At 36.5% G+C, this 23,849-nt stretch overlaps 3 protein-coding genes across 3 annotated transcripts; 1 reads left to right on the top strand and 2 right to left on the bottom strand.

Annotated features, from left to right (window-relative positions):
* The first annotated feature begins 56 nt into the window (after nt 1-56).
* Nucleotides 57-3,562, top strand: LOC113656072 (glutathione S-transferase Mu 3-like). The gene is made up of 8 exons (XM_027167058.2): nt 57-211; nt 1,053-1,128; nt 1,303-1,367; nt 1,455-1,536; nt 2,089-2,186; nt 2,727-2,822; nt 2,939-3,049; nt 3,194-3,562. The coding sequence occupies exons 1-8, from the start codon at nt 176-178 to the stop codon at nt 3,287-3,289; spliced, it is 660 nt and encodes a 219-aa protein (XP_027022859.1). The 5' UTR covers nt 57-175; the 3' UTR covers nt 3,290-3,562.
* On the bottom strand, nt 3,351-17,091 carry eps8l3b (EPS8-like 3b). Its single transcript, XM_027167057.2, has 20 exons — nt 16,897-17,091; nt 16,150-16,204; nt 15,376-15,443; nt 15,217-15,281; nt 13,111-13,269; nt 12,794-12,943; nt 12,117-12,208; nt 11,783-11,916; nt 10,942-11,057; nt 10,697-10,817; nt 10,521-10,591; nt 10,015-10,089; nt 9,684-9,829; nt 8,726-8,897; nt 7,186-7,217; nt 6,663-6,756; nt 6,164-6,268; nt 5,950-6,035; nt 4,594-4,726; nt 3,351-4,405 (listed from the first exon to the last, which is right to left on the bottom strand). The coding sequence occupies exons 2-20, from the start codon at nt 16,179-16,181 to the stop codon at nt 4,364-4,366; spliced, it is 1,893 nt and encodes a 630-aa protein (XP_027022858.2). The 5' UTR covers nt 16,182-16,204; nt 16,897-17,091; the 3' UTR covers nt 3,351-4,363.
* Nucleotides 17,092-17,362: 271 nt separating this feature from the next.
* Nucleotides 17,363-23,198, bottom strand: atp5pb (ATP synthase peripheral stalk-membrane subunit b). Its single transcript, XM_027167568.2, has 7 exons — nt 23,042-23,198; nt 22,216-22,252; nt 21,937-22,082; nt 20,259-20,422; nt 18,657-18,782; nt 18,042-18,221; nt 17,363-17,582 (listed from the first exon to the last, which is right to left on the bottom strand). The coding sequence occupies exons 1-7, from the start codon at nt 23,067-23,069 to the stop codon at nt 17,505-17,507; spliced, it is 759 nt and encodes a 252-aa protein (XP_027023369.1). The 5' UTR covers nt 23,070-23,198; the 3' UTR covers nt 17,363-17,504.
* Between the last annotated feature and the right edge of the window lie 651 nt (nt 23,199-23,849).

The raw sequence follows: 23,849 nt of genomic DNA, 5'->3' as shown, positions 1-23,849 counted from the left end.
ATTGCCGCTCGCTTGTAAACACAACGACCTTGATGCATTATCTGTATTTTACATAACGAATTTAATGGCTGTCCGGAAGTGACGCAAACAGGACTCGTGTAGTGGGCGTGAATCCGAGTTTCTTTAAACCGTTGCAGAGTCTCTGGTGTGAATTCACACAATTGTTGTATTCAAGATGGTGATGAAGTTGGTTTACTGGGATATTCGAGGGGTAAGCGCTAAGCAACGTAATGCATGTTTTAAATCATAATTTTGTGTGAATGTTTTTGCGTTGACGGTTTAAAATGTTCATATTCTTTTGGCTTGAAGTAGAAGTTACAAACATAAGTGTGTGATGTAGGAACTAATCGACGCCAAAACTGACTAGCAGAGTGTTTTGGCGTGTCTTTAGCACGACCTGTTTGCATCCGAACAGGAAAGTTAGCAGGCAGAATATTAGTAAAAGTCAGATTAAGATGAATGGACACTTGATTTGAACTTGAAGTTGAATTAACCGCCTCAGTTCACTACAGTTAAAATGGTCAACAATAGTGAGGAGTCGTTCGCAAACGAGTCGACTCTTTGAACCAGTGTGTGAACAGTGGGAACTGACTCACATTTCGGAAGAGTCGAAATCAATGTTTTCATCGTTTCAATAATAAAAAAAAGTGTATTGGTGGATTCTGTAATTCCGATTCATCGTAATGCGTATTCGTGACCGAATGCACAGAAAAAGAGTAATTTGATTGAATCAATGAAGGGGGGGTAAAGTGGGGAAAAAAATTCCTGCAGAGAGCTGAATGAGTAAAGCAGTGATAACAATGAGCTAACTGTGGTAGCCTATTGGTTAAGGTGCTGGACTACCAATCGGAAGGTTGTGAGTTCCATTCCCAGGTCCACCAGGTTGCTACTGCTGGGCCCCTGAGCAAAGGCCCTTAATCCTCAATTGCTCAGTTGTATAAAATGACGTACAAATGTAAGTTGCTCTGAATAAATGGCGTCAGCTAAATGCTGTAAATGTCACTCATGTAACAAACATGAGTGTTTTGTTTAACATGTGTTTTGTTTTACAGCTTGCTCAGCCCATTCGCCTGCTGTTGGAGTACACCAGCACTGAATGGGAGGATAAATTCTATTCCTGTGGTGAAGGTAAATGGCTACGATACAGTAAACCTGAAATTAAAATACCAGATTTTCATATGCACTTTTATAGCTGTCAGGTGAAAGACAACAGTTAACGAGGAGTAGCTCTGATGCAAATAAATACCTAAAAAGGCTATTTTTTGTGTGGAGAAATGCATTGACATGCTTTTTTTATTACAGCTCCCAATTATGATAAAAGCTGCTGGTTCAATGACAAAGCCAAGCTTAAAATGGACTTTGCTAATGTAAGTGATGTTAAGAGCGGCAAAAAACTAGTTGGAACTTGTTGAAATATTTGACGTAATCTAAAGTAATTCTTCTTTTCTTTTCAGCTGCCCTACCTTGAGGATGGAGAGAGGAAAATTGTGCAAAGTAACGCCATAATGAGATACATTGCCCGCAAACACAACCTCTGTAAGGCATTCACTTGAAAGATTTGGGTTCTTTCTTAAGCTGTTCTCTGTACAGAGCTCTTTATAGTTATTGCATCATTAGGTTTTCACACAAGGGTGTCATGGAAATGCTTTTCTTATAAGTGACATGACAGAATGCTACTAATAGCCATTTGGGGCGGTGGTGGCTCAGCTGGTTAAGGCTCTGTGTTGTTGATCGGAGGATCGGGGTTCAAGGCCCAGCACAGCCAAGCTGCCACTGCTGGGCCCTTGAGCATGGCCCTCAACCCTCCCTGCTCCAGGGGCGCTGTATCATAGCTGCCCCTGCACTCTGACCCCAACCTCCTCAGTTGGGGTATGTGAAGAAAAGAATTCCACTGTGCTGTAATGTATATGTGGTGATAATAATAAAGGCTTCTAAAAAAATGAAAAGCTTACAATCAAAACTAGGTTTTGTTTAAACTGTATGTATTTGAACTGAATGCCTTTGTGTTAGTGCTTTTGTGGACATGTTTCCGTTTCTTGATAAAAGGTTATTGATATCTTTCTCTACATTTATTTACTATGAATCTAGGTGGGGAGACTGAGGACGAGAAGGTCAGAGTGGATATCTTGGAGAATCAGGCAATGGACTTCCGCAATGGATTTGTCATGCTCTGTTATTTCGATTTCGTAAGTTTTCAGAGTCTCTGTCTTGTTTCAAAACTGTTCTTTTTTTTCCTGCATGTGATGTTGCTGAACTGACCATCCCTTTTAAACTTGAGAAAATCTAAACTAAAGAAGCAGATCATGGACCCCCACTTGAGCAGCAGACAGTTTAAAAATAAACAAATGGGTTCGACCAATTATTATTTGTCAGCTTTTAAAATAGCATGTTGTCCAGCACATGCTTATTTTTTTTCTGCACAATGAACTAGTAGTGCAGTGACAAAAGGTTTAGGCACTGGTGAAAACTGTGTCCGAATTGTTTCTGTTAAGAGCAGTGTCTGGAAATAACACAATGGTTATTTTTTGTAATGTGCAACAACAGTTAATTGGTCACGAAATTTACCATAGACACACAATTCTAAATTGAGGTTATGAAATTCTACATTTTGCAGGATGTATCACACTGGCAGTTTCCGTTTTTACTCATTACTGTACATGTGTAATACACAGAACAGTGGTATTTATTGTTTAATACAACCCTATGTTATCTCTTTACCTGTTCAGGATAACAAAAAGCAGGGCTACCTGGATGCCCTGCCAGGAGTTCTGAAGCAATTCTCTAATTTTTTGGGAGAGAGGAAGTGGTTTGCTGGTGATAAGGTAACACTTCTTACTGAAACATGCTGACTACACAAAATGTTTGTCTTACACTCTAAATGACTCATGCTCCAGCATTACATAGGCTGTTTAATTAATCCAGCATTATTTGGATGTAGATCACATTTGTGGACTTCATCATGTATGAATTGTTGGATCAGCACCGTATGTTTGAGCCCAAATGCCTGGACAACTTCAAGAACCTCAGTGATTTACTGGGCAGATTTGAGGTTTGACTTAAAGCCTTTGTTTGTTTTTTAATCTTATTTGAAACATTTATTGTGATTTCTGTATAAAACATACAACATAAAAATACAAAGAAAAAAAGTAAGCACAATGATGACTAACAGTTGTGCTGTTACTCTAATTTAAAGGCACTTGAGAAGATCTCAAACTACATGAAATCCAGCAGGTTCTTAAAAGCACCTGTAAACAACAAGATGGCAAAGTGGGGAAACAAGAAGGAATGAAAACAGTGGCACTTTTCTGCTGGTGGTACCTTTATGGTACCGCTAATGTAGATGATGATGATAATGGAGTTTTTGCCGAGCAACGTTTTAAATCACTTTAAAAATGCATTGGAAACAATATGAATAAAAATACAAGCAAAGCACTTATTAGTTGTTTAAAGCAAATACAGGTGTGACATTTAAAATTGTGATTGTGTTTACTACACTTAAAGAGGGACACACTGTGCACCATTCTTATTTCCACTGAATAAAAACTGGAAGATTTTTGCTCAATGGCCATCTTTTGTTGTCTGTCTGTTGTAAAGTAAATAAGAAGCATTGTATTACTGAAAAAGCACTACGATTCAGAACATTTTCCATTTACACAAAACTCTAGCACATGATGAAATGTTTATAGTGTGTCCCCTCAGTATTCTGACAACTGTGACGGTTTTGAAAAGGCACTTTTTATGTGAACATTTAAATGTTCAATGTTCAGTCATTTGGTTTATCAGAAGTTGCAACACCCATTCTAGAGGTCATGGATCATATTTTTTGATGATTAATGTCTCATAATTTAGGGCTATATATTAAAGAGGAACATATACACACAACAAAGAGACAAGCAATATGGAGATATATATATAAATTATATATATATATGTATGTGTATATACACACACACACACACACACACAATCAGTTGGTCTTGGAATAATTTCTGCTTTTTTGTGGAGAGATTAACCTGGATCAGAGAATAAATAAATATAGATTATCATCTATAAATGGTCAACAAATATGACTTTTAACGCTTTAATTATATATACTTTCGATATTAACTTTTAACATATTCAAAATTAGTTTGTCTACCACGAGTGTTAGATGATACATAGGATAAAAACGGGATCAAACATAACAGATTTTTATCACCTATTTAAAATTGTATTGGGAGAATAACTTTAGTTGTTGCTTATGTTCAGATCATAAGCATGTTTTCATAAACCAACAAATGCAGCATGCGATCGTTACGCCCTTCTCTTGAATGAATCCATCAATCAGCATCTACCCCCTCACCAAAGCCCATGATGTCAGGTTTTAGCGGCCATTGTAGTGATTATAATCGGCTTCACTAGCAAGCTGTGGAAACACGGACATGTTCATATGCTTAAATATAGTGAAAATATGCAATATATTCTTACTTATTAGCTTTCTTCTATAAACAGAGAAATCCATTTTTATTTTGTCTGTTTGTTTGAACCAGTGCATTGTTTGAGTTGCCCTGGTAAGCTAGGGTTCTGTGTGTGTCCATGCACGTTTATACTTACTGCCATAGATGATCTAATGGCCTGCAGTTGGAAGAAAACACGACCTCCTTCTTCAGGGCACACAGCTCGCATTTCATCACGCTTCATCCCCAAAAGCAGTGCTCCGTTCATCACACCTAGGTTCCGTATCGTCCTAGACACATAAAAGTCACACTCATAAAACTGTGGCAAGGCAAAAAGAGATGTTAATGTGGTGACAACACTTTGAACCACAGCTGCAATCCTATTTAACAGTGTTCCTAACAGTTCTGAACTTTGCTCCTTTCAAAAACAGCAGAAGACTGTTTATGAGCAGTAGCAGTGAGTAAAATGTACATAAAGTCTAAATGTCACTAAGTTTACACATGTATAACTAGTTTTTAGAGTAACTTCACTTTTGCAGGCATCTGTAATGAACACATTTGTAATTAACTCAATTGCGAAGCTCGGTTATTTAACACATTTAAATAACATCAGCTCCCTTTCTTCTTTATATGGTTTTGACCAAAAGGCCTATTATAGCTGAGTATGTTCGATATACATTTAGAAAGAAATTTGTAAAACTATTAATCCACACGTTTAGAAATATACTGAATGCAAAAGCTATTAATTCAAAACCATGAGAATTAAAAACTCTGTATTAATGCTCTTGGTTTTGAAACTGGCAAATGGGTGTTACGGTCAGATATCCACATAAATCTGCCCATAGCGTATATATGTATATTGGTACTAAATACAAAAGTAAATTAATAAATATAGAGTATCAATACATACTATATACCTACACCTAAGGAAACTTAATGTTCCTGCATTGTATACTGTACATGACAATTGAGCTACTTAACATCTGAATACAACACTAGTGCCAAAAGTACTTGGAATGAATGTTAAACGTATGAAGACTTTAAGGGACTGATAAGGAGTATACGATGATAAAGAGGGTGGGGAAAGTTGTGTAAATACTTGTGCTATCAGACAAGATATATAAGAAATACTGCAGAGTATTTCATCATGAACCAGTGACACTGAGTGTGGCAAGAGTGTGACAATGCCATAATGTACATAATGCCTAGCAGTCAAGCAGCTTAGTACAATATTTGTAATCGGACACCAAACATTCCACAAAGGAACACAATATTCCTCCACACCTATTTTCATGCTTTATGTCACACTATAGAACTGATTTAGCTAAAGCAAGCTTCACTTTAAGGATATATGAATTTCAGTTACTAAACATATACATCTGATAACAACATATTGTGTGTAATGCCATGGCTTGTTTAGTAATTTGTGTATGAAACCTTATGGAGGCTTATTGTGTGGCTTTGTAAAATGCAGATATGTTCAGTTTATACACAATGCTAAATAGTTCCTTACGAGTTGGAAAAGCCCTTGTGCTGTAACCAGGTCCTGACTTCCTCTGGGCTGGAGTTCATGTCGAGAGTTGGAGCTCGATTCATTCTCTGATACAGTGGTACAACAGAAGATGAAGGTACAGTAAACAGCTCTTGTGTGTGTCTATGTTTTCTTGACATTCAAATCAGAAAGAACACTAAAAGAAGGATGATGCATTAAAACTGAATGAACTTACTCCTGGAGCTTCTCCATTCATGGGTTCTAGAACATTTGGAGGCACATGGCCTTCCTCGTCACGATTGTTTCGCACTATCCACCATTGCCTGGACTTGTGTACAACCTGTGGAAACATGTTCACATATAACGTCTCACATGCAGGGTGGTGTTTCTTATACTGAAGCTGAATAAACAGTGGGAACAAAACAATGTTTGCGTGGGAAAGAAGGTGCACATTTTTCAGAGAAAAAGAGCAGCTAATAAATAAAGAGAAGTCTGGTCTGTTAGTCACACCCATCTGAGTCAATTAAATCTTATTTGTATAAAGAAATTGTCTAATGCAGATTTTACAAAAATTCTGGTCTTGATCAAGATCCAAAAACAGCAACAGACACGTACAGTAGGGATGCAAACTTTTAGACACCAGGTAATGGATTTTTAATATTTGTGTTATACAGTCACTAGGGTTTAAATACAAAATGTGCTGGTAATTTTTACTTTATACAAGTAGATCTTACCTGGACCACATCACCTTTCATGACACTCAGCTCCTGACGGTTTCTGGCTGTGAAATCGTAGATCACTCGCATGTAGAGCCGTGGTTCTCCAGAGCTACACGACAAAATAAAGCACAGATCGTTGAACAAATGCTGGCCTTGTAGATGAATAAATTTACAGCAGTGACATTAACAGTATACTGGCACCAAGCAGCTTTACAGATATTTGAATGTCTATTTAGAATGAGTTGGTGACAGGCATAAGTGTTTTGAAAGAGTGTTGAATACGAGCATATTGCAAATAGCAGTTGTGGAACGAGCTCGGGACCCATTAATCATTTTTTTTATCAAAATGACAGACAGTCAGAATTAAATCATATTTGATTTGTTTTTTTGTCAAATGTGAGCTCTAAAAACTTTGATAGGAATTTTGTAATAACACATAATTTAAATGATTAAGGTATTACGATTCAGCTTGCAATACTGTCGACTCATTATGATCAGGAGTAATGAGCAGCGCTGTTATCATAAAACCATTATTTACCGTTCAGGCGGAGCACCAAAAGGCCTGTTATCCTGGAACAGAAAATAAATAGCTTGTGTCAACAATGCCAACATCATCTAATACACATTACATACAGTGATGGGAAGTTTTTAGACTATTGTTTCTGTTATTTAATATATAATTTACACACATACTGTCTTTTGACTTTGTACTAATAAATATAAACAAAGAGTATTAATAAGTATTAATAAGTGTAAACAAAACTATGTTTAAAATGGACACCAATTAAGAAAATGACTACTTTGTTGTAAAGCTTTAAGATAGTTACGGTAAGATTGAATTCGAGATTATTTTCTAACATTTTAGCAAATAATCTTCCATTCCAAGGATACAAGAGTTTCTCTGAATGTCTCAAAATTTAAAAATCCTTAATAAGTTGTCAGAGAATTGGCTAGGCCATGCAAGCGTCTTTATGTTTTTTAGAAACTATATATTTTTGTTGTATTTGGGGTCACTGTCTTGTTGAAATGGTTATTTTTTCCTCACAATCAGTGTTGTTTCAAACTCATCTCAGTTCCAGTACATGGCTCGAATCATGTTTCCTCTGATGATGTGTAAAGGTCACTTGACTTGTGTATCATGTGGGAACATGTTCAGGTACGTACAGTGTCTCACTGTGGTGTTCTTTTTACGCTATGCAAACAGTGCAAACAAAACTGTGTTGCTGGTGTGGAAAAGAAGGTACAGTATGCATTATGCATTTTTAAAAGAGAAAAGAAAACAACCAAAAAATGTAGTATGGGCTGTCAGTCACACCCATATGATTTTATGTAGTCTAGAAGAAATTGTCACGAACAGATTTGACAGAAATCCAAGTTTTGAGATAAATCCCTAATGATCAAAAGACTAAATATAGTTAAAGATTATATATTATTATTAAAGATTATATAAGAGTAAGTAACCTTGTAGAGAAGAAACCTTTAGAGGAACCAGACTATAAAGACTCAATCGATTCTGTACATTAAAAAAGTATATTAAATGTATATGGAAGTACGAACAAACAGGACTGAATAAATCGAGTATTTATGACTCTATGAATGAGGTATTTATAAAGCAGCCCCATGTCATAACACTCCCACCGCTGTACTTCACTGCGTTCAGTCTCGAAACACTGAAAATGATTATTTCCAGAGTTCTCTTTCTGTTCCAAAGGTGTTCTGATTTTTGCTATCTTTTCTAAAAGATTTATTTCTGAATGTCTTCTCTCTGATATTCCTTATTAGTCTGAGAGCGTCTTGTGAAATCCTGCACACTGTACCGCAGTGTACCTATCAGTGGACAATCAGTTATAGTAACAGGGATGTATACGGTCTTTGCTATGGCTATATTGCTTGTTCCCTTAGTGTTGTTTACTAATGTCTCTGAAAATTCCTCACATTCATCATGACAGCTACTTGCTGTGTGAAATCTTCACAATCAGTAGTTTGTGGAATCTTTCACAAAACAGAAGCAACAGTGTATATAATGTTTAAGATGTGTTTTATTTAATGAGTTTAATGAGTTTACTGATGAGTTTTACCTGTCCAGGTCGTTGGTGTATGTCATTCTCAGCTGGAAACCTCTGACTGTTGCTCCGTGACAGAGGACGGTTCGTTGGTTCTGAATGGGGAGGAGGTGGTGCAGGTGGCTGCCATCCATCATAAAACTCTGGAATATATGGTGGTATCTGATCTGCATTTGGCCAATTTGATCTAAGAATGAAGAGTGAATTCCAGTTCAGTACACAGCTTTATAAGTAACATGACATTTATTACTAAATTAGTCCACACATAATTTATACACACTGAGTTGGCATCAAATGCATGCTACAAAGAACTAAATATGAATACATTATTGTTTAGAATAGTTACAGTGCACAACTCTAGTTGAGACCAATTTTGACCGCAAGTATATTAAGAAAAAATAATCTAGGCCAGGTTTAAATCTGAATATAGATACATATATTTGGAGCACTAAACAGACACTTGAGTAAAACAGACCTTTCCACTGCAGTTCACTGGTGCAATAAATAACTTGCTTATTAGAAGCAAGGCATATGTGTATGTGACTTGTCACAAAGTGCAGTATCATGCTGGATGTTTGTAGCCGAGTGTGGATAAACTGTAACCCTGAAGGGATGAACTTTAGTAAGATGACTGCCAGATATACTGTGCTGCTTAGACATTTACTAATGACTATCATGGACACTAATGTGCCAGGAAGACACCAACACCACACCCCCTTTTGTCAGCTACCAACATTAGAATGGGCTCCCATTCAAGATTAATCCAACTACTGAATCATTTTGAACTCCCTCTAATGACAAGCTAGAGCTGGGCCCAAAATGCTATTTTGAATCCTCACCCATGCCCTGAATCTGTTCTTTTTTACTAGTTTAAAATACATGTTTTTCTTTCTAATCCTCTTAATCACCATTGGTCTTAATGGACCGACACTCTTCATGAGCCTTATGCGGTAAATGTATGTGGAGTTCTGACCTGGGAATATTCCAAGCATCTCCTAAATTGTTCCAAAGCTGATACTCCTTTGGATTCACCACCTGGCTGAGGAGCTGCAAAGCTTGTTCTGTGAGAAAGGGACTCAAAACTGCAGGAGGCACATCTGGAGGATATTGCATCGTCAGCTAAAGCATCAACAGGAGAGAAAAGTTAGTTAAGACAGACACAAATGGACATTTATGACTAGAAGACCATGTGTATCAAAGTATTTCAAACATTGATGTGAGTAACAATGACCAAAGAAAATGCTGAATTAAAGCTCTTTGTTATTCCATTACAAAGGCAATGGGTTAAACTAGTAGATACTCACAAAACCAAGGGAAGAGAAAAGACTGTGGATGAAGTCAGGTGCATCGAAATTAGTTAGGTGTCCATTAAGTTTCCCCTTTATCAAGAATAATAAGACAATATATTAGTCGACATATATAGAGTCGACATGATGTCCTGGAGCATTTTAGCCCAGATGTTTGCATGAACATGTAGCTGAGGTACTGATGCATTTATAATTCATTTTAATTTGCTGAGAAATTAAAAGCATTTTGCTTAAACACAATCTACATGTTTCATCTTCTGTCGTCTTAATTCAAAGCAATTTCTTAATTATTTATTGTAATATTAATAAAACTCCCAAACTGGATTAAACTCTGAGTTTACTATGTAAAACACTGTATATGATAAGTTTAAGTGGCTGGAGGACTGATGCATTTCATGATTTAGTGTGGCAGTTAATAATATTACTAAAATATAATTAAAAATAATAATAAAAAAAGAGCCGTGATATTTAAAACAATTATAAAGGTCCAGTTTTCAACTTACAAGGAGATTAAATCCATATTTAAATTTTTGAAGGCAGGCCACAAATTCCTGTATAGACGGAAAGTTTTTACCTACACAGGAAATAAGAATAAAGAATTAAGAAATTATTCTGTATCATTTTGCTTAAATGAAAAATCACTTGATCCATGAAATCCATGAAAATTGTTGTTGCGTACCATATACTATTGTGTTTTTGCCTTTATTTTTCTTTTTCTTCTTTCCATCCTCTTGTGCTAAAGCTGCTCCAACTTTGCCAGTAAAGAACTCAATGTCAGCCACAACATGGTTAAAGATTTCCTAGAGGTGAAGAGATGTTTTAACATATATAAATATATAAATTTATCAGATAAATGTGGATGTTTTAGATACATTTTAGATAAATACTTGAAAATAATAAGAAAATATGAGAAGATAAACTGACCACACTCCTCTCATTATCTAAGGAGTTGGAAGTAGGATTGGGTTTTTGTCGTTCATGCATATCTGGAGCATGATATCTCTCCTCTCTAGGTGGAAACATTGGAGGCTGGTGATCATCTGGAAACAGAGTTTTGTACATAATAAAAAATAACAATTAAAACATGGATTAGATCTAAATTGAAAAGAAAAAAATTGCTTTGACAAATAACATGTAGATGCTATATCTCTACATCGCTAATCAAATGCTTAAATAAATGCGTTCATTCTAACATGTAAAGATTTCTCCGGTAACATTTTGAGGGACTTGGACTGAAGACACTTCACATAATCTCAGATTAACAGTTAACAGCATTTTCTTTATATGGTGAATCATTCTGTGTGAAATTTATTTAACAGTTATGGAAGGAGTCTCCAGTGTCAGCACTTTGTAACAGTCTCAACAAAAGCTGTTCCAAGAAAGGATTTCAAGACAAAGGACTTTGCATTTTCTGGTTATCCAGTAACATGACCAGCTGCTTGTTTTGCTTTATTAACTTCTAGCAAAAATAAGGATCGTGAGGGAATTTCTATAGCTGTGATATGTAATAATATGTGATACTGTATTCTTTTTTTGTTGTCATTGTTGTTCCTCTTTTGTAAGCCACATATACTCTGTGCTTCTCAATAAACTTTGGAAGACATTGCTATTTGGATCTCATGTCTCCTAGTCTCATTTACTAAACGTCCCTCATCTGGTACAGAGGTAAAGGATCAGATCCGTACCCATCAACTCTTAAGTCAGTTGTTTTTATTTTTTCTACTAAAGTTTGTTATTCCATCAATATTTTGAAGAGACTTTTTACCATAGTCTTCTTGATAGCTGTTGGACTGAGGAGCAGGATACATGGGTGGAGGAGGTGCGGAATGCACTGGAGGGGGGGCAGGTCTGCGAAACCCTCCCAAATAACCTTGACTTATTATATTCTCCAGATTACTCCTGCAGAAGACGTGATATATTAATACTGGGTTTGTTTGCACTCATTGATATACTGCATACTGATATGCAAATAACATTTTTTAATAATATATTGCAACTTTTATCAATACTGTTGTGTATGATTCTCATAACTGTTTGATATAATTTTCAAGAGCAGACACACATTCCTAGGAGCCCTTGCAGATAGCAGTCTACAGTACCTGATGTCCATTGGTGGTTCACTTGGTGGAAGTCCTGGCAGTTCATCCCTGTTCTGGATCACTCTCTCTAAATCAGCTTTCACTTCTTCTGCCTGTAAAATTCAGCACTTTGTGTATCAGTGTGACAAAAACCCACTAAAGCATATGTAGCACTGTCATCCAGGACTTTTCCAGCTCCTGCATCTCCACATAAACACTGTACCATGTTGCTAGGACAATACTGTATATAAAATCACAACAACAGTATCTCATTATCTTTATTTATTGCTCTTCCTCAAGTCCTATATCAGTGCCAGTTTCTGATCATAACGTCACTAGCTGGTTGGTGGATTGACTGTTTCTCAACTCATCTGTGTCATTGTGGTGTGTTAAACCCTAAGCAATGCTGCTCCTCCTCATACACTCATACCAGCATGATACACTATTAGTATGCCAGTGTCACTGATGGTACAAATGGTATCTGATTAGCCATGAACATGATAATTAGTGATTACAGTGCGGCTAATTGGCTACAGTCAGTAACAGTATCCATACAAAGTACTGTTATATGGTAAGTAAGAAGTACCTGTCAATAAATTATGTACACTCTAAACCCGACTTATCAACAGACAAATCTTCATTAGGTCATAAATTAAAAAAAAAAAAGGCTTAGGCAAAAGTAAGATTAAACTTCTAACCCCAGTTTCTTCACACTGGAACAAAAAAACATTTGGAGCCCTCCGGCTGTTGTCTTGAGCTGTGATCATCAAGAGGGAGTCATATATACAGCTGTCCAGAATCGCTTTTGTCTCTGAGATGCTGCCAAGGGGAAGTGAATCCAGGACCTCCTGCACAGTCAGCAAGTTCAAGAGGTTTGGAGAAACAAAATGAGGACATATGAGTGAGAAATACTGTATAATGTGAGCACATAACATACTGTGTGTATATATACATATATCTCCTTATGATTTTTGTAAAAATGAAATAAAGCTTGTGCTGTAAAGTGACCCCTAACCTTTGTTTCGACATCACACAGCTCTAAGTGGCCTCCCTGCACCTGCAGGATCATATCCTGACCCCACACTTTCCCTCGGCTCTCCAGACTCTTCAGCTTAGCCACGCAGTCATCAGAGCTGCTCGCCTCCTTCCCATTTAACTCACATGTAAACAAGTGCTAAGGAATTAAACAGAATGTAATCAACCAGAATGAAATGTAAACTCTTTATACTGAGGGCATACATAGAAATTACAGAAAAACTACACACTTAAAGGATTTAATAATTACTAATTCTGTGTGTTTGTGTGTGTGTGTGTGTGTGTGTGTGTGTGTGTGTGTGTGTGTGTGTGTGTGTGTGTGTGTGTGTGTGTGTGTGTGTGTGTGTGTGTGTGTGTGTGTGTGTGTGTGTGTGTGTGTTTTCACAATGTGCTGTTTCCTGTTAATGTGATTAGTGATCAGTGTTATTCATGGATTTACACATTCCTCTAATATTATAGTTATATATTTTATACACCACCAATAATGTAGTTTATTTTGCACAGGGTCACTGAGAGCCTGGAGCCTATCGCAGGGTACTCTGGGCACAAGACTGAGGACATCCTAGCCAAACTATCAAAGGTCACAATCACACACCCAGTCACATGCTACAAACAATTCCAAGACGTGAATCCAGGATTTGGTTTAAAGAACCAAACCCCCAACCCTGAAGTTGCGAGACAAACATTCTAACATGCTCATGTCTAATATTTATTATTAAAATATTATTACAAATATTAAACCAATATACTGAGAACCTGAAATATTCCTGAGCAGAACTTGCCCCAATATAGCAGAATTCTTATATATCCAGTTTCAATAAATCTCATCAACAGGATGCTGTGATTCATAGCGGCTCATTTCCACCTTGAGGTTTATAATGTTCTTATGTCAAACTATGTCAAACTGTTTTAGTCCAGATATACCGCAGCAATTTATCAACTGTCATTAAAACTTTTTATTAAACAGTGACACATCATCTGACTCCATGAGTTCCTGTTCCTGCTTTTTTCTTTCTTAGTCTTGAAAAATGCAGCTTGTGATGCTAGCATGGAAGCACAATGGACTAAGTCCTTTGCCTGATGACACTCTTATTTTGGGAAAAAAAACAAATTTACTTCAGACTATTACAAAGCACTGACACAGAAGAATGCTACCTTAAATGTTAAATAAACATTTCTTTACAGAAATATTAGATTATGTGGAGCATCCTCCCTATTAATCCTTGGAAATGAGTTGTTACTACAAAAAGGTATAATACAGAAAAACATATTAGAACAAGTACATAAATATGAACTTAGTAGAACTTAGTAGTACTAGTAGAATTAGAGTAGAACATTGTTAAGGTATACGTAATGTTATTAGAGTGTTCATTATGTCTTCAGCAGGTTCTAAGGTCAGACTGAAACATATGTTATAGGTGCCCTTCCACACAAAACCGTTTTTACTTGTATTTTTTATATGTGTTAGGTCCATATGTGTTTGTGTTGTGTCGGGAATGTGAAAATGAACTGCTATCTCCCTGTCAGCTCTAGCCACTTAAAAGAAATAAGCGGAGAAATCAGGTCAGTTAGAAAAGCTGCTCAGAGTGACGTAGAAATGATCGAGCTCATTACTATTCATGAACTCTTCCACTTGAGACCGCGCCCACAGAATTCGTGTAGCTAAGTGAGTTTCCTATACAGCAAGGATGGCTGAACGTCAGTATACCCGAAGAAGCCATTCTGCCGCAATTCCAGGTGATTGTAAACAAAGTTTCTCTTGTCTAGGCTACTTATTGAGCTGGGTGAATTAATAGTCATGATTTCATATCCTAGCGGTTAGCCAATCGGCGCCAAGCAGCATAGCTCATTGAATATTAATAAGAACTGGCACAAATCGAGCTGAGTCTCCCTGCAGGCTTTCTATACCACACTAGAATGGCTTGAAACAAGGCAACCAATGTATTTTTTCCACAAAAAAATGTTAAAGAGTTCATGGTAAACTTCAGACATTACCACAAAAGTAATGAAATACGTGTGGCAGGGCATCTTTAAAAAACTATGTGGTAGTGATGATTTACTTTGTACCACCGTTACCACACTTTACCTCCACTCTGTACTGAAAGGCATCTCCGTGTCTGTTTATGTTCTCCAAATATTCCTTCCTTTGCACTGTGTTGTAACAGAAAACATGGAATTATACACAAAAGTCATACAGTAATTCTGTATGTATTTAAAAGAAAAAAGGCCTGAGGCTATTACTCACTATAGATGGATTTTGCACTGGGTCGAGACATATCGGTCCTCTGAGAGAACACTTCTGATGAGAAACCTCTATAATATAAATACAGAACAATCTCTGTATCTTAACTGCACTCCATATAACATATTAGCAAATAATACTGTACCCGATGAGACGTTTCAATTGACATCAACCTAAAATAGTTGATAACATTTTGTTCTTCATATTATTAAGCTTCACTTCACACTGTTATGTATTTGAAATATTTTTATTCAATCATGTAAATTTGGGGCACCAGATCTTAGATGATAATCCATTAAATAAAAATTGTTTGGCTTTAAAAATTAAAATGCACAATGTGTGTGTGTGTTATTTTTTCTGCAGTGACGCATTATTTGACCTGATATAGAAAAATCATGATAAATGATTTCACGTCAGCACTAGATATTACAGTGTCTGCTATGCACCTGGTTGCCAGATTGAACTGAATATTTTTATCGTAATCTATTTCAACCCAACAGAAACCAGGCCAACGTTGATTGTAACTATAAAAATGTAAAATATATGTAAAATCATACAATAGTCATATACAGCTGATGAATATTTATGATATATAAAAAATAATAATTAAAAATAGCTAATGAATTCATATTTAGTGTGAAGTAGGTATTACTAATACTGAGCAAATTAATGCATTTTAAATATAAAATGAAAGCTGCCACACAGTTTTCAGCATCCTGAAGCCATTCTTTCTTACAGATTAATATGGTTTGAATAAGGGTTTAGTTAAGTGAATACCTCGAGTGGGACGTCGGGCCATTCATGAACATTCTTCCTTTCTGATGTCACACACCTATTAAAAAAAACTATTTAGTGACATTACATCAAAAATATCAATAATCTAAAATTACTGCTATTTCTGACATAATGTCAATAAATAAAGGGTAATGTTACTTAATAGTATTCTGGAGAAACCAATACAAGGGCCTTATACTTTTTTAAAGCTTTTAACTTGTGCCAACTTTTACAAATCTTGTCATTATTATTCACATGCTACTGAATTTTTAATTAATTCAAATAATTTTGAACACCAAACTTTTGTGGATGTTAGAATTTTCACATTTTAACCTCAGGATTTATTTAAACTCTTTCAAGAATATTTCAAGATTAGGTTCACAAAAAAGGTTTGCTCACGAGTTTTAGCTTCTGTCTGAAACACAATGTTTTCTCAGTACAGTCCCCACTGTATTATTTAAATGAATAGTTTTGATCTACATTAGTGTAACCGAGTGTAAGTCTACGTCTCGTTTCAAATGATTCCAGTCCATATTATTGGACATTATGTAGACTAAATGCTAAAGATTTTTCAGTTGCACTCTTCATTCAATTGTAACAAGAATGACTGTTGTACTTTATTGTAAAACATATAAAATGTACCACTGTTCGATACTAAAATGTATCCTCTACCTAGTTAATCAAACAAACCCCACCTTTACAATCTTTAAAGATCGCTGTATATATATATATATAACCAAAGTACATTACCTGAGAAAATCTGTGTAGTTCCAACCTCAATATTCCATTATTAATTTCAGAAAACTACCATTTACATGCCAGAAAAACTACACTAATTTTTCCCGAATGTTCTTGTTTAGTACAAAACCTGGTGCAAAGTCCAGCTGCACCTGTACGTTTACACAGGAAGTGAGTGCAGGTAGGTTTTAAGACACTGAATATAAGCTACTCAAATGGAAAATCCAATTTTATATCCTCAGTCCAAAGGTTGGGAACACCTTTTTTTGTCATGCCTAAGAGAGCGCATGTACTGAGATCAGCTGGAACATCACCCTGATGGATAATGAGCTGGTGATAGCATTTATGGCCAGCTTACAGTTGGAAACTGGAATTTGTACATGATGGTTGACAGTGCTGCATATCAATAATTCCATCGATCATATCAACAAGTGAAAACATAGTAACACACCTTCAGGAAGAAACACACAGAAGCTGGTCAGTGAATAACCAAATACTTTATTTAACGTGTATGTACACTTAAAGGACAAGATCAGACCATCTTCACGAGAAAACAGTTTATTCATAAAGAAAAGCAGGTGGCTCCATTGTGGATTACAGAGAGATTCATCAACAGAATCTTATGCTGTAGCTTTGGCCTGAGTGGCTTTAGCCAGTACTTTCAGATCTGAGATGCACTTAGCGATACTCTCCTTTTCCTGGAAAACAAACAAACAAAAAAACATCAGTTGGGAGAGTATTTGGCAGGCATTAAGATGAATGTGGCTATGATAAGTATTAGCTCCATCTAGTGGCACGAGTCATGGCACTGCAGCCATTTTTTTTTTTTTTACATATAATAGTGGTTTTACATCTTAAAATACAGATGAATATTTAATTAATAATCCAGTCTACAGCAGCACACTATAAACCCAAACTTAAACGAGAAAAAAAGTTTAAAAGATACATGTACACATGATATGTAACATAGGGGTTTGACAAACTTTCTACTGCAATTATACAACTATTTTATTGATTCTTACATTACGAGTCTTAAGAAGAATTAAATATTAAATGTGTTAATAAATAATCATCATTTTAAGGACTTTAAGGGTCTGGGAGGGTTTAAAAGGTATAGCTAGACAAATCCAAAGACAAGACAGTGATCAACCATGTACCTGTTGTGGTGTGAGGCTCTTGATGACGTTCTGCTCCACCCAGTTGACCATGTGTTCATGCTCCATGCGGTGCTGCAGTTCCTGAAGTGCCACCTGGTAATCAAGCCTCTTCTTCACCTCGTTGGTGACCATGTGAAGCCGCTCCCTATAGCTGGTCTCCAGCAGCATGGCCACATTGCTCTATAAACCAGATTATAAAAGAGACACTTTGATATAAAATTACTGGGAGGTGTTCGATCCATTAGAACAGAAAGTTAGAGACTGACCATGACTATGTCATGGTGATGTCATATGTAAATTTGTCAATTACAGTTTCCATCATACATTTACAGCTTAAATTCTTGCTCAGACTGTAATTTGATTGCTACAACACTTATAAGTCCAACACAAAATACAGTTTGTGAATAAAAACCTTCTGTTTATAATATGTAGAACCCAACACAGATAACCTCATAGAGAACTGCCAGTAAGTTGAAGTCCTTCGTGGTTCTAATTTGTATTTCTTAAATAGACTTACACTTAAAACAGGATAAATATACAGAAACAAAAACATTATGTCACTACCACCACCTGGTGGCCAAAGCATAAAAAAAAGCATGTCTTTGACTTTCTCACCCTCTTGGCATCAAAAAGCATGTTCCTTCCTTCCACTCGCCATTGCTCCTTCTTTTCTTGCTCGATGGCTTCAGTCAGGGTGCCCATGGCCTGATCTTTCACCTCCTGGATCTTTGACACTTTCTCCTGCAGGTAGAGATAACAGGAAATACGGTTTGTGGGACTTAATCAACACGCATGTCTCTATAGACAATATTTTGCAAACTTTAAATGTCAAGGATGTGCTCTAGAATTAAACTGCTTAATAATTTATACAGTACTTAATTTTAGGTCAAACTTTTTAGATTAAACAAACATTCCCTTTCAACATGACTGTTTTTGTAGCTTTTTACACTAATAAAGAAAATGTGGTGTAAATGCACTGACAGAGATGTTTCACTACTGGGTATGAACATGTTTTATGACTGGTTATAATACATATAAATGGGTCATTAACAAAAATTCCACCAAAATTTTCCAATTCCATAAAATAAACCGTGTGTCTAGTGGTGCATCCAGTCCATCATATTTTCAGAAAACAGTCAGTTTTTCTAAAAAAGATCAGATACCGTAGTAAATCTTATGTTTCATGCATTTATTTAAGCTGAGTCATTTTATATTTATAAATGTCTTTATTTTCATCGGTTAGTTTCAACTTTTGTTTTTAAGAATGCTGTTGTGCTTGTTGCAGCAGTCAGTGTGACAGGGTGCAGACTGCATATTTTGATTAGCTTACAAACTGCCCAATGAGAAGAATCAGTAGTATGAAACAGCATATAGTAGGACAGCTACAAAAGAAGCACCAAGCATGTTTGCTTAGTAATACATAGCAATTAACTATTATTGTTATGTGTATATTAGAGAACATACATCTGAATCCTGCCTGGGTGTTAATTTAGTAAGTGAAACAGAAGTATTCAATAAAAATGCATTTAAAGCAACTTTACTTTCATGCTAGTGAGCAACAAGTCATTTGTCCTGCTTGGAGTTTGTCTCTTGTGGACATTGTGCGAATGCTACATTTGTCTCTAGTGGGTTTGCACTGTCCATCTAGTTCCTCTCAGTAATAGCCAAAATGTACAGTCTACAGCCCACATTTGATATGGTAAATTATAATAAAGTGCAAATGTTGGCTGTTTAAGGTAAGTTACATGCTTTAACATGACTAGCTAAGCAAGAAAACTAATACTGTAATAACTACATACAGGCACCAGAAGCACCATCACCACCTATATCTAGACATTAAACTAATTAAACAACTTAAACTTTGCACTAATCAGTATGATCATATTAACAAAATACAGTTAGCAGCAGAACAACTGTACTAGCTACACACACTTTCCTTACATACTTATGTCTCTCTAAACATTTGGCTCATCAGTTTTTCGAAAAAATAAAAAAATAAAGAAAAAAGTACTACACTGGGTATATCACTTGTCAATGCATAAAGCAGAGAAAATCTCTAAACATGTTATGCTGTTGAAAATGCGAAACTGTGTCGCACACGTAAGTAAAAAAACACCTTGTCACTGTATCTCTCACTAGTGTGAAGTTTTATCAAGGCTTTACCACATCAGTTTACCACAGTGTACACACAGAGTACGCATGACCAATAAAACCCACCTCGTTCAATTTGTCTGCAAAAGCTGCCACTTGGGGACCAAACTTCTTCACACCATAAATGAGCACTGCACCAATGGAGGCAGCAGCGATGGTCTCATTGTTGATGACATAGATCTCCTTAGAGAGCAAGTACAGGAGCAGACCAGTGCCGAGCATGTAAGGTCCTGGAAAGGCATGTGTCATTAGTATGCAATAAAATCCTGAGACTTATTTGTGATGGTTGAAAACTGTGCGTATGAAAAAAAAAAAAAAAAATCAATCAATTTCCCCTCCAAGACAAGCAGTAGCAGCAGTCAGAGCTGAATGATAACTGCCTTACATCTCCTGTGAAAAGCTGAATAACTGCTGGCTAGAAGATACTTGCGTGGGCAAAAAAGAGGCAGCTAGCACCACATAAGTACATATAGTGATATAGAATGCATAATGTCATCAGGATTTTAGGGAACATGAGCTATATGTTGCTCTCTATGCACTGCAAGCAAAAATATTATGAGTCTGCATAAAGCATCCTTATGTGTCATAGCAACGTGACGTTCTGTGTTAAAGAGTTAAATGGTTGTGATGTGCAACAATTTATTTTGCAGTTGCATCAGTGTTTCAACAAACCCACCAGTTGGCGATTCAAAAAAATCTTTATACTGTAAAAATCATTCTGCCATCAGCCAGATCGTTTCAGGCAGCATGTGGTTCTGCAGCATGCACTTTTTTTTAACTTTTAAACACAGCAGACAAGTAAAAAAATTATTTATTTGGCATCTAAGATACTAGTGCTCCATTCAACTTTTCTGAAATGGCATTTTCAAACTCAAAGAATTCAAAATATTAAATGAATTTGAAAAATAATACAGATGCCATCATGTTAGTATTTTCTCAGCCACAAGCTAGCCAGCTTACTTATGTAAATTTTTCTTTTCAAATGTGTTTAATAGAGGTCTTCTCTGGTCTAAAGAAATCTACCTGACCCGAAGTGACCCGAATCACTTTTTTTTAAAAATTAGACCCGAGTCTGACCCGACAGCAATTTTTTTTAACCTGACTGGACCCGAATGTTGCATAACTCTACACTCAAGTAACCACTACAGAGTGGATTCAAAATTGATTGACAGGTCTGTTTCAACAAAAATTAGCTTACCGCCAGCCACACGTCACAAGCGGTCTTGGCAAACAGAGGAGAGGTTGGAAAAGGAGTCGACTCGATGCGCACACACGAGATACAGTAGTTCGGGTCTTCTCGGGTCCATTTGGCAAAAACACATTCATTTTAAATTACCCGAGTCCCGATGCCGCTATTATTATACCTGACTCGTGTCTGGGGCACATGTGAAACTTTTAGACCCGAAACTGCTCGGGTCGGACCTCGGGTTTTCAGATCTAAGTGGACCCGTGAAGACCTCTAGTGTTTAATCAATGTCTATTGTCAATGTTATAGATTTTAGGTGAATATGTGTTGATTGATCTATATACACGAGTGTACACACACACACACACAGAGTTTTTAAAACGACCAGTCGAAGTTTATGTGTAGGAATTTCAAGTTCAGGGGCCGCTGGTTCGGTGTTGGAAATTGCAAGATGTGACCTCCAGTCAACCGCTGCATAATAACCCAGAAATTAAATGCATTTTCTGAAACCCTAAATTGGCAATGAACATGATGAACAACAAAAACAAATAGAATTACCCGTGACCCCAGTCTTTGGGTACAGCAGTGTGAAAAGCTCTTCTGGAAAAATTCCATGGCGAACTTTTCCTCCCTTCTCTGGCAGAGGGGGTACAGGTGCCAGGCTCTGAGGAGACGTGTGGAGGCAACGAGATGCCTGGACCACACTGAAAAGACCATGTGTTCTTTTATTAAACAAATCATACACTCAAAAGACTTTCACTTCCAAAGATAGATGATTTTCATTACTTCAAAACAAATATATATTTGAAAACAATCACTGACTCAAAGCGTACATACCAGGGCCCAAAGGAGCCAGTGTTTTTCAGGGCTGAACCTGGAGACAGATAACATATGATACATGATGTCAATGTCATTCTCAATGAGACTGACAGCACTTCCATACAAATACCACAAAGCTTCTCAGCTGGCAAGCTGGATATGAAGAAATGTACAAAACATCTATGTAAAATACAATGAAACATGTTGTAGCAGAAGATTATAAGTGTTGCACGTCTCACTCTGTCTGTCTCTGCCATAAGTTACATCTACTGTATAAAGTACATTAATGTTTGATCACAATACAACCTATGATTTCACTCACAGATCAGAAAGTCAGTGAAATACTGAGCCACGAAAATGAGATTTTTTCAATCGGACTTGCTCATTACCTAAACTGTCCAACAATATAAAGCATAACACATACTAGCTTGTTACACACTATGTAAAAACTACGATCCAATATTCAAACTATTCTGATGTAGTATGTAGTACAAGAGTTTGGTCTAAATGAAGGACGTCTGGTCTGTAAATCTGACATGGTTATGTAGCGAAGGCTAATATCTCCTGAGCTAACCATTCGTTTTGTTTACAGATCGAATATCAATAAATATCTACGGGAACGTCTTTTAACTCCACCTACTAAACTACTTTTGAAATGTCTGTGCATATTTTCCATAAGCTCACTGTGAAATTCATTCGTTAATTCATTCACATTAGCCAGTTAGCTAGTTAGCCGGTTAGCTAGGCCTGATCTTTTTACCCTTCAACTTCACATTCGCCGAACGTCCCTACCAGCAAAACTAGAACAAATTACAACATTAACATTGTTTTATTTTTTACCAACCTGAAACTATTACAAGTCTGGAGAGCATATCTGGGCGAAAGAAGGGCAATAACCCGAGCCGAAATGTTTCCTTTAGCAGACACTGGCAGTCCTCGGCCTCACTGTGCCCTTCTGCAACGAGCAAAAGGTGCTACAGAAATCTCACACACGGTATCGCGAGAACTCGCCTAACTGCTTCGGTAACATCCGGGTCCTTGCGATACGCTATCAACCAGCAGGTGGCGTAGTTTTACACGATATGTTTGTTAAGATGAAATGGCGCCTAATTTGCTTATGGCAGAGTTGTTATTTTGACTATATACAATCCTTTATGCACTGCCATGGGCGTAAATCCCGGGGGGGACGGGGGATATTCCCCCCCCCCAACCTCCCCCAACCCCCCCTCCCCCCAAATATTTAAAAAATATCGCACTCTCTATTATGAGAAAATATATGTATGTATACCTAAATAATTGTGTAAGTAGAAAAAAAACAAACGCAAAAACTGAATTTATTGAATTTAACTTAACATTAATGGCCACAATTAGCATATTGTTTAGCTGTGCATCTACTAAATGAGCACTGTGCTACGTCCGAACTGACCTCTCTGTATTTTTTGTATAATAAATTTCTATTCTGTTCTTAAGTGTCTTAATTAGTTTTAAATAAAATTTTAAACCTTTTTTAATTTCTTGTTTTTATTGTTGTGATTAATTTTTATGATAGTTTTACTTTCTTTATGTAAAGCACTTTGAATTACCATTGTGTACGAAATGTGCTACAGTATAAATAAACTTGTCTTGCAGTGTCATAGACTAGATAAAATGAT

This window comes from Tachysurus fulvidraco, chromosome 14 (assembly GCF_022655615.1).
Source record: "Tachysurus fulvidraco isolate hzauxx_2018 chromosome 14, HZAU_PFXX_2.0, whole genome shotgun sequence".
NCBI lineage: Eukaryota > Metazoa > Chordata > Actinopteri > Siluriformes > Bagridae > Tachysurus > Tachysurus fulvidraco.
Note: the sequence above shows the minus strand (reverse complement) of the source record. Positions and strands in the feature narration are given on the sequence as shown.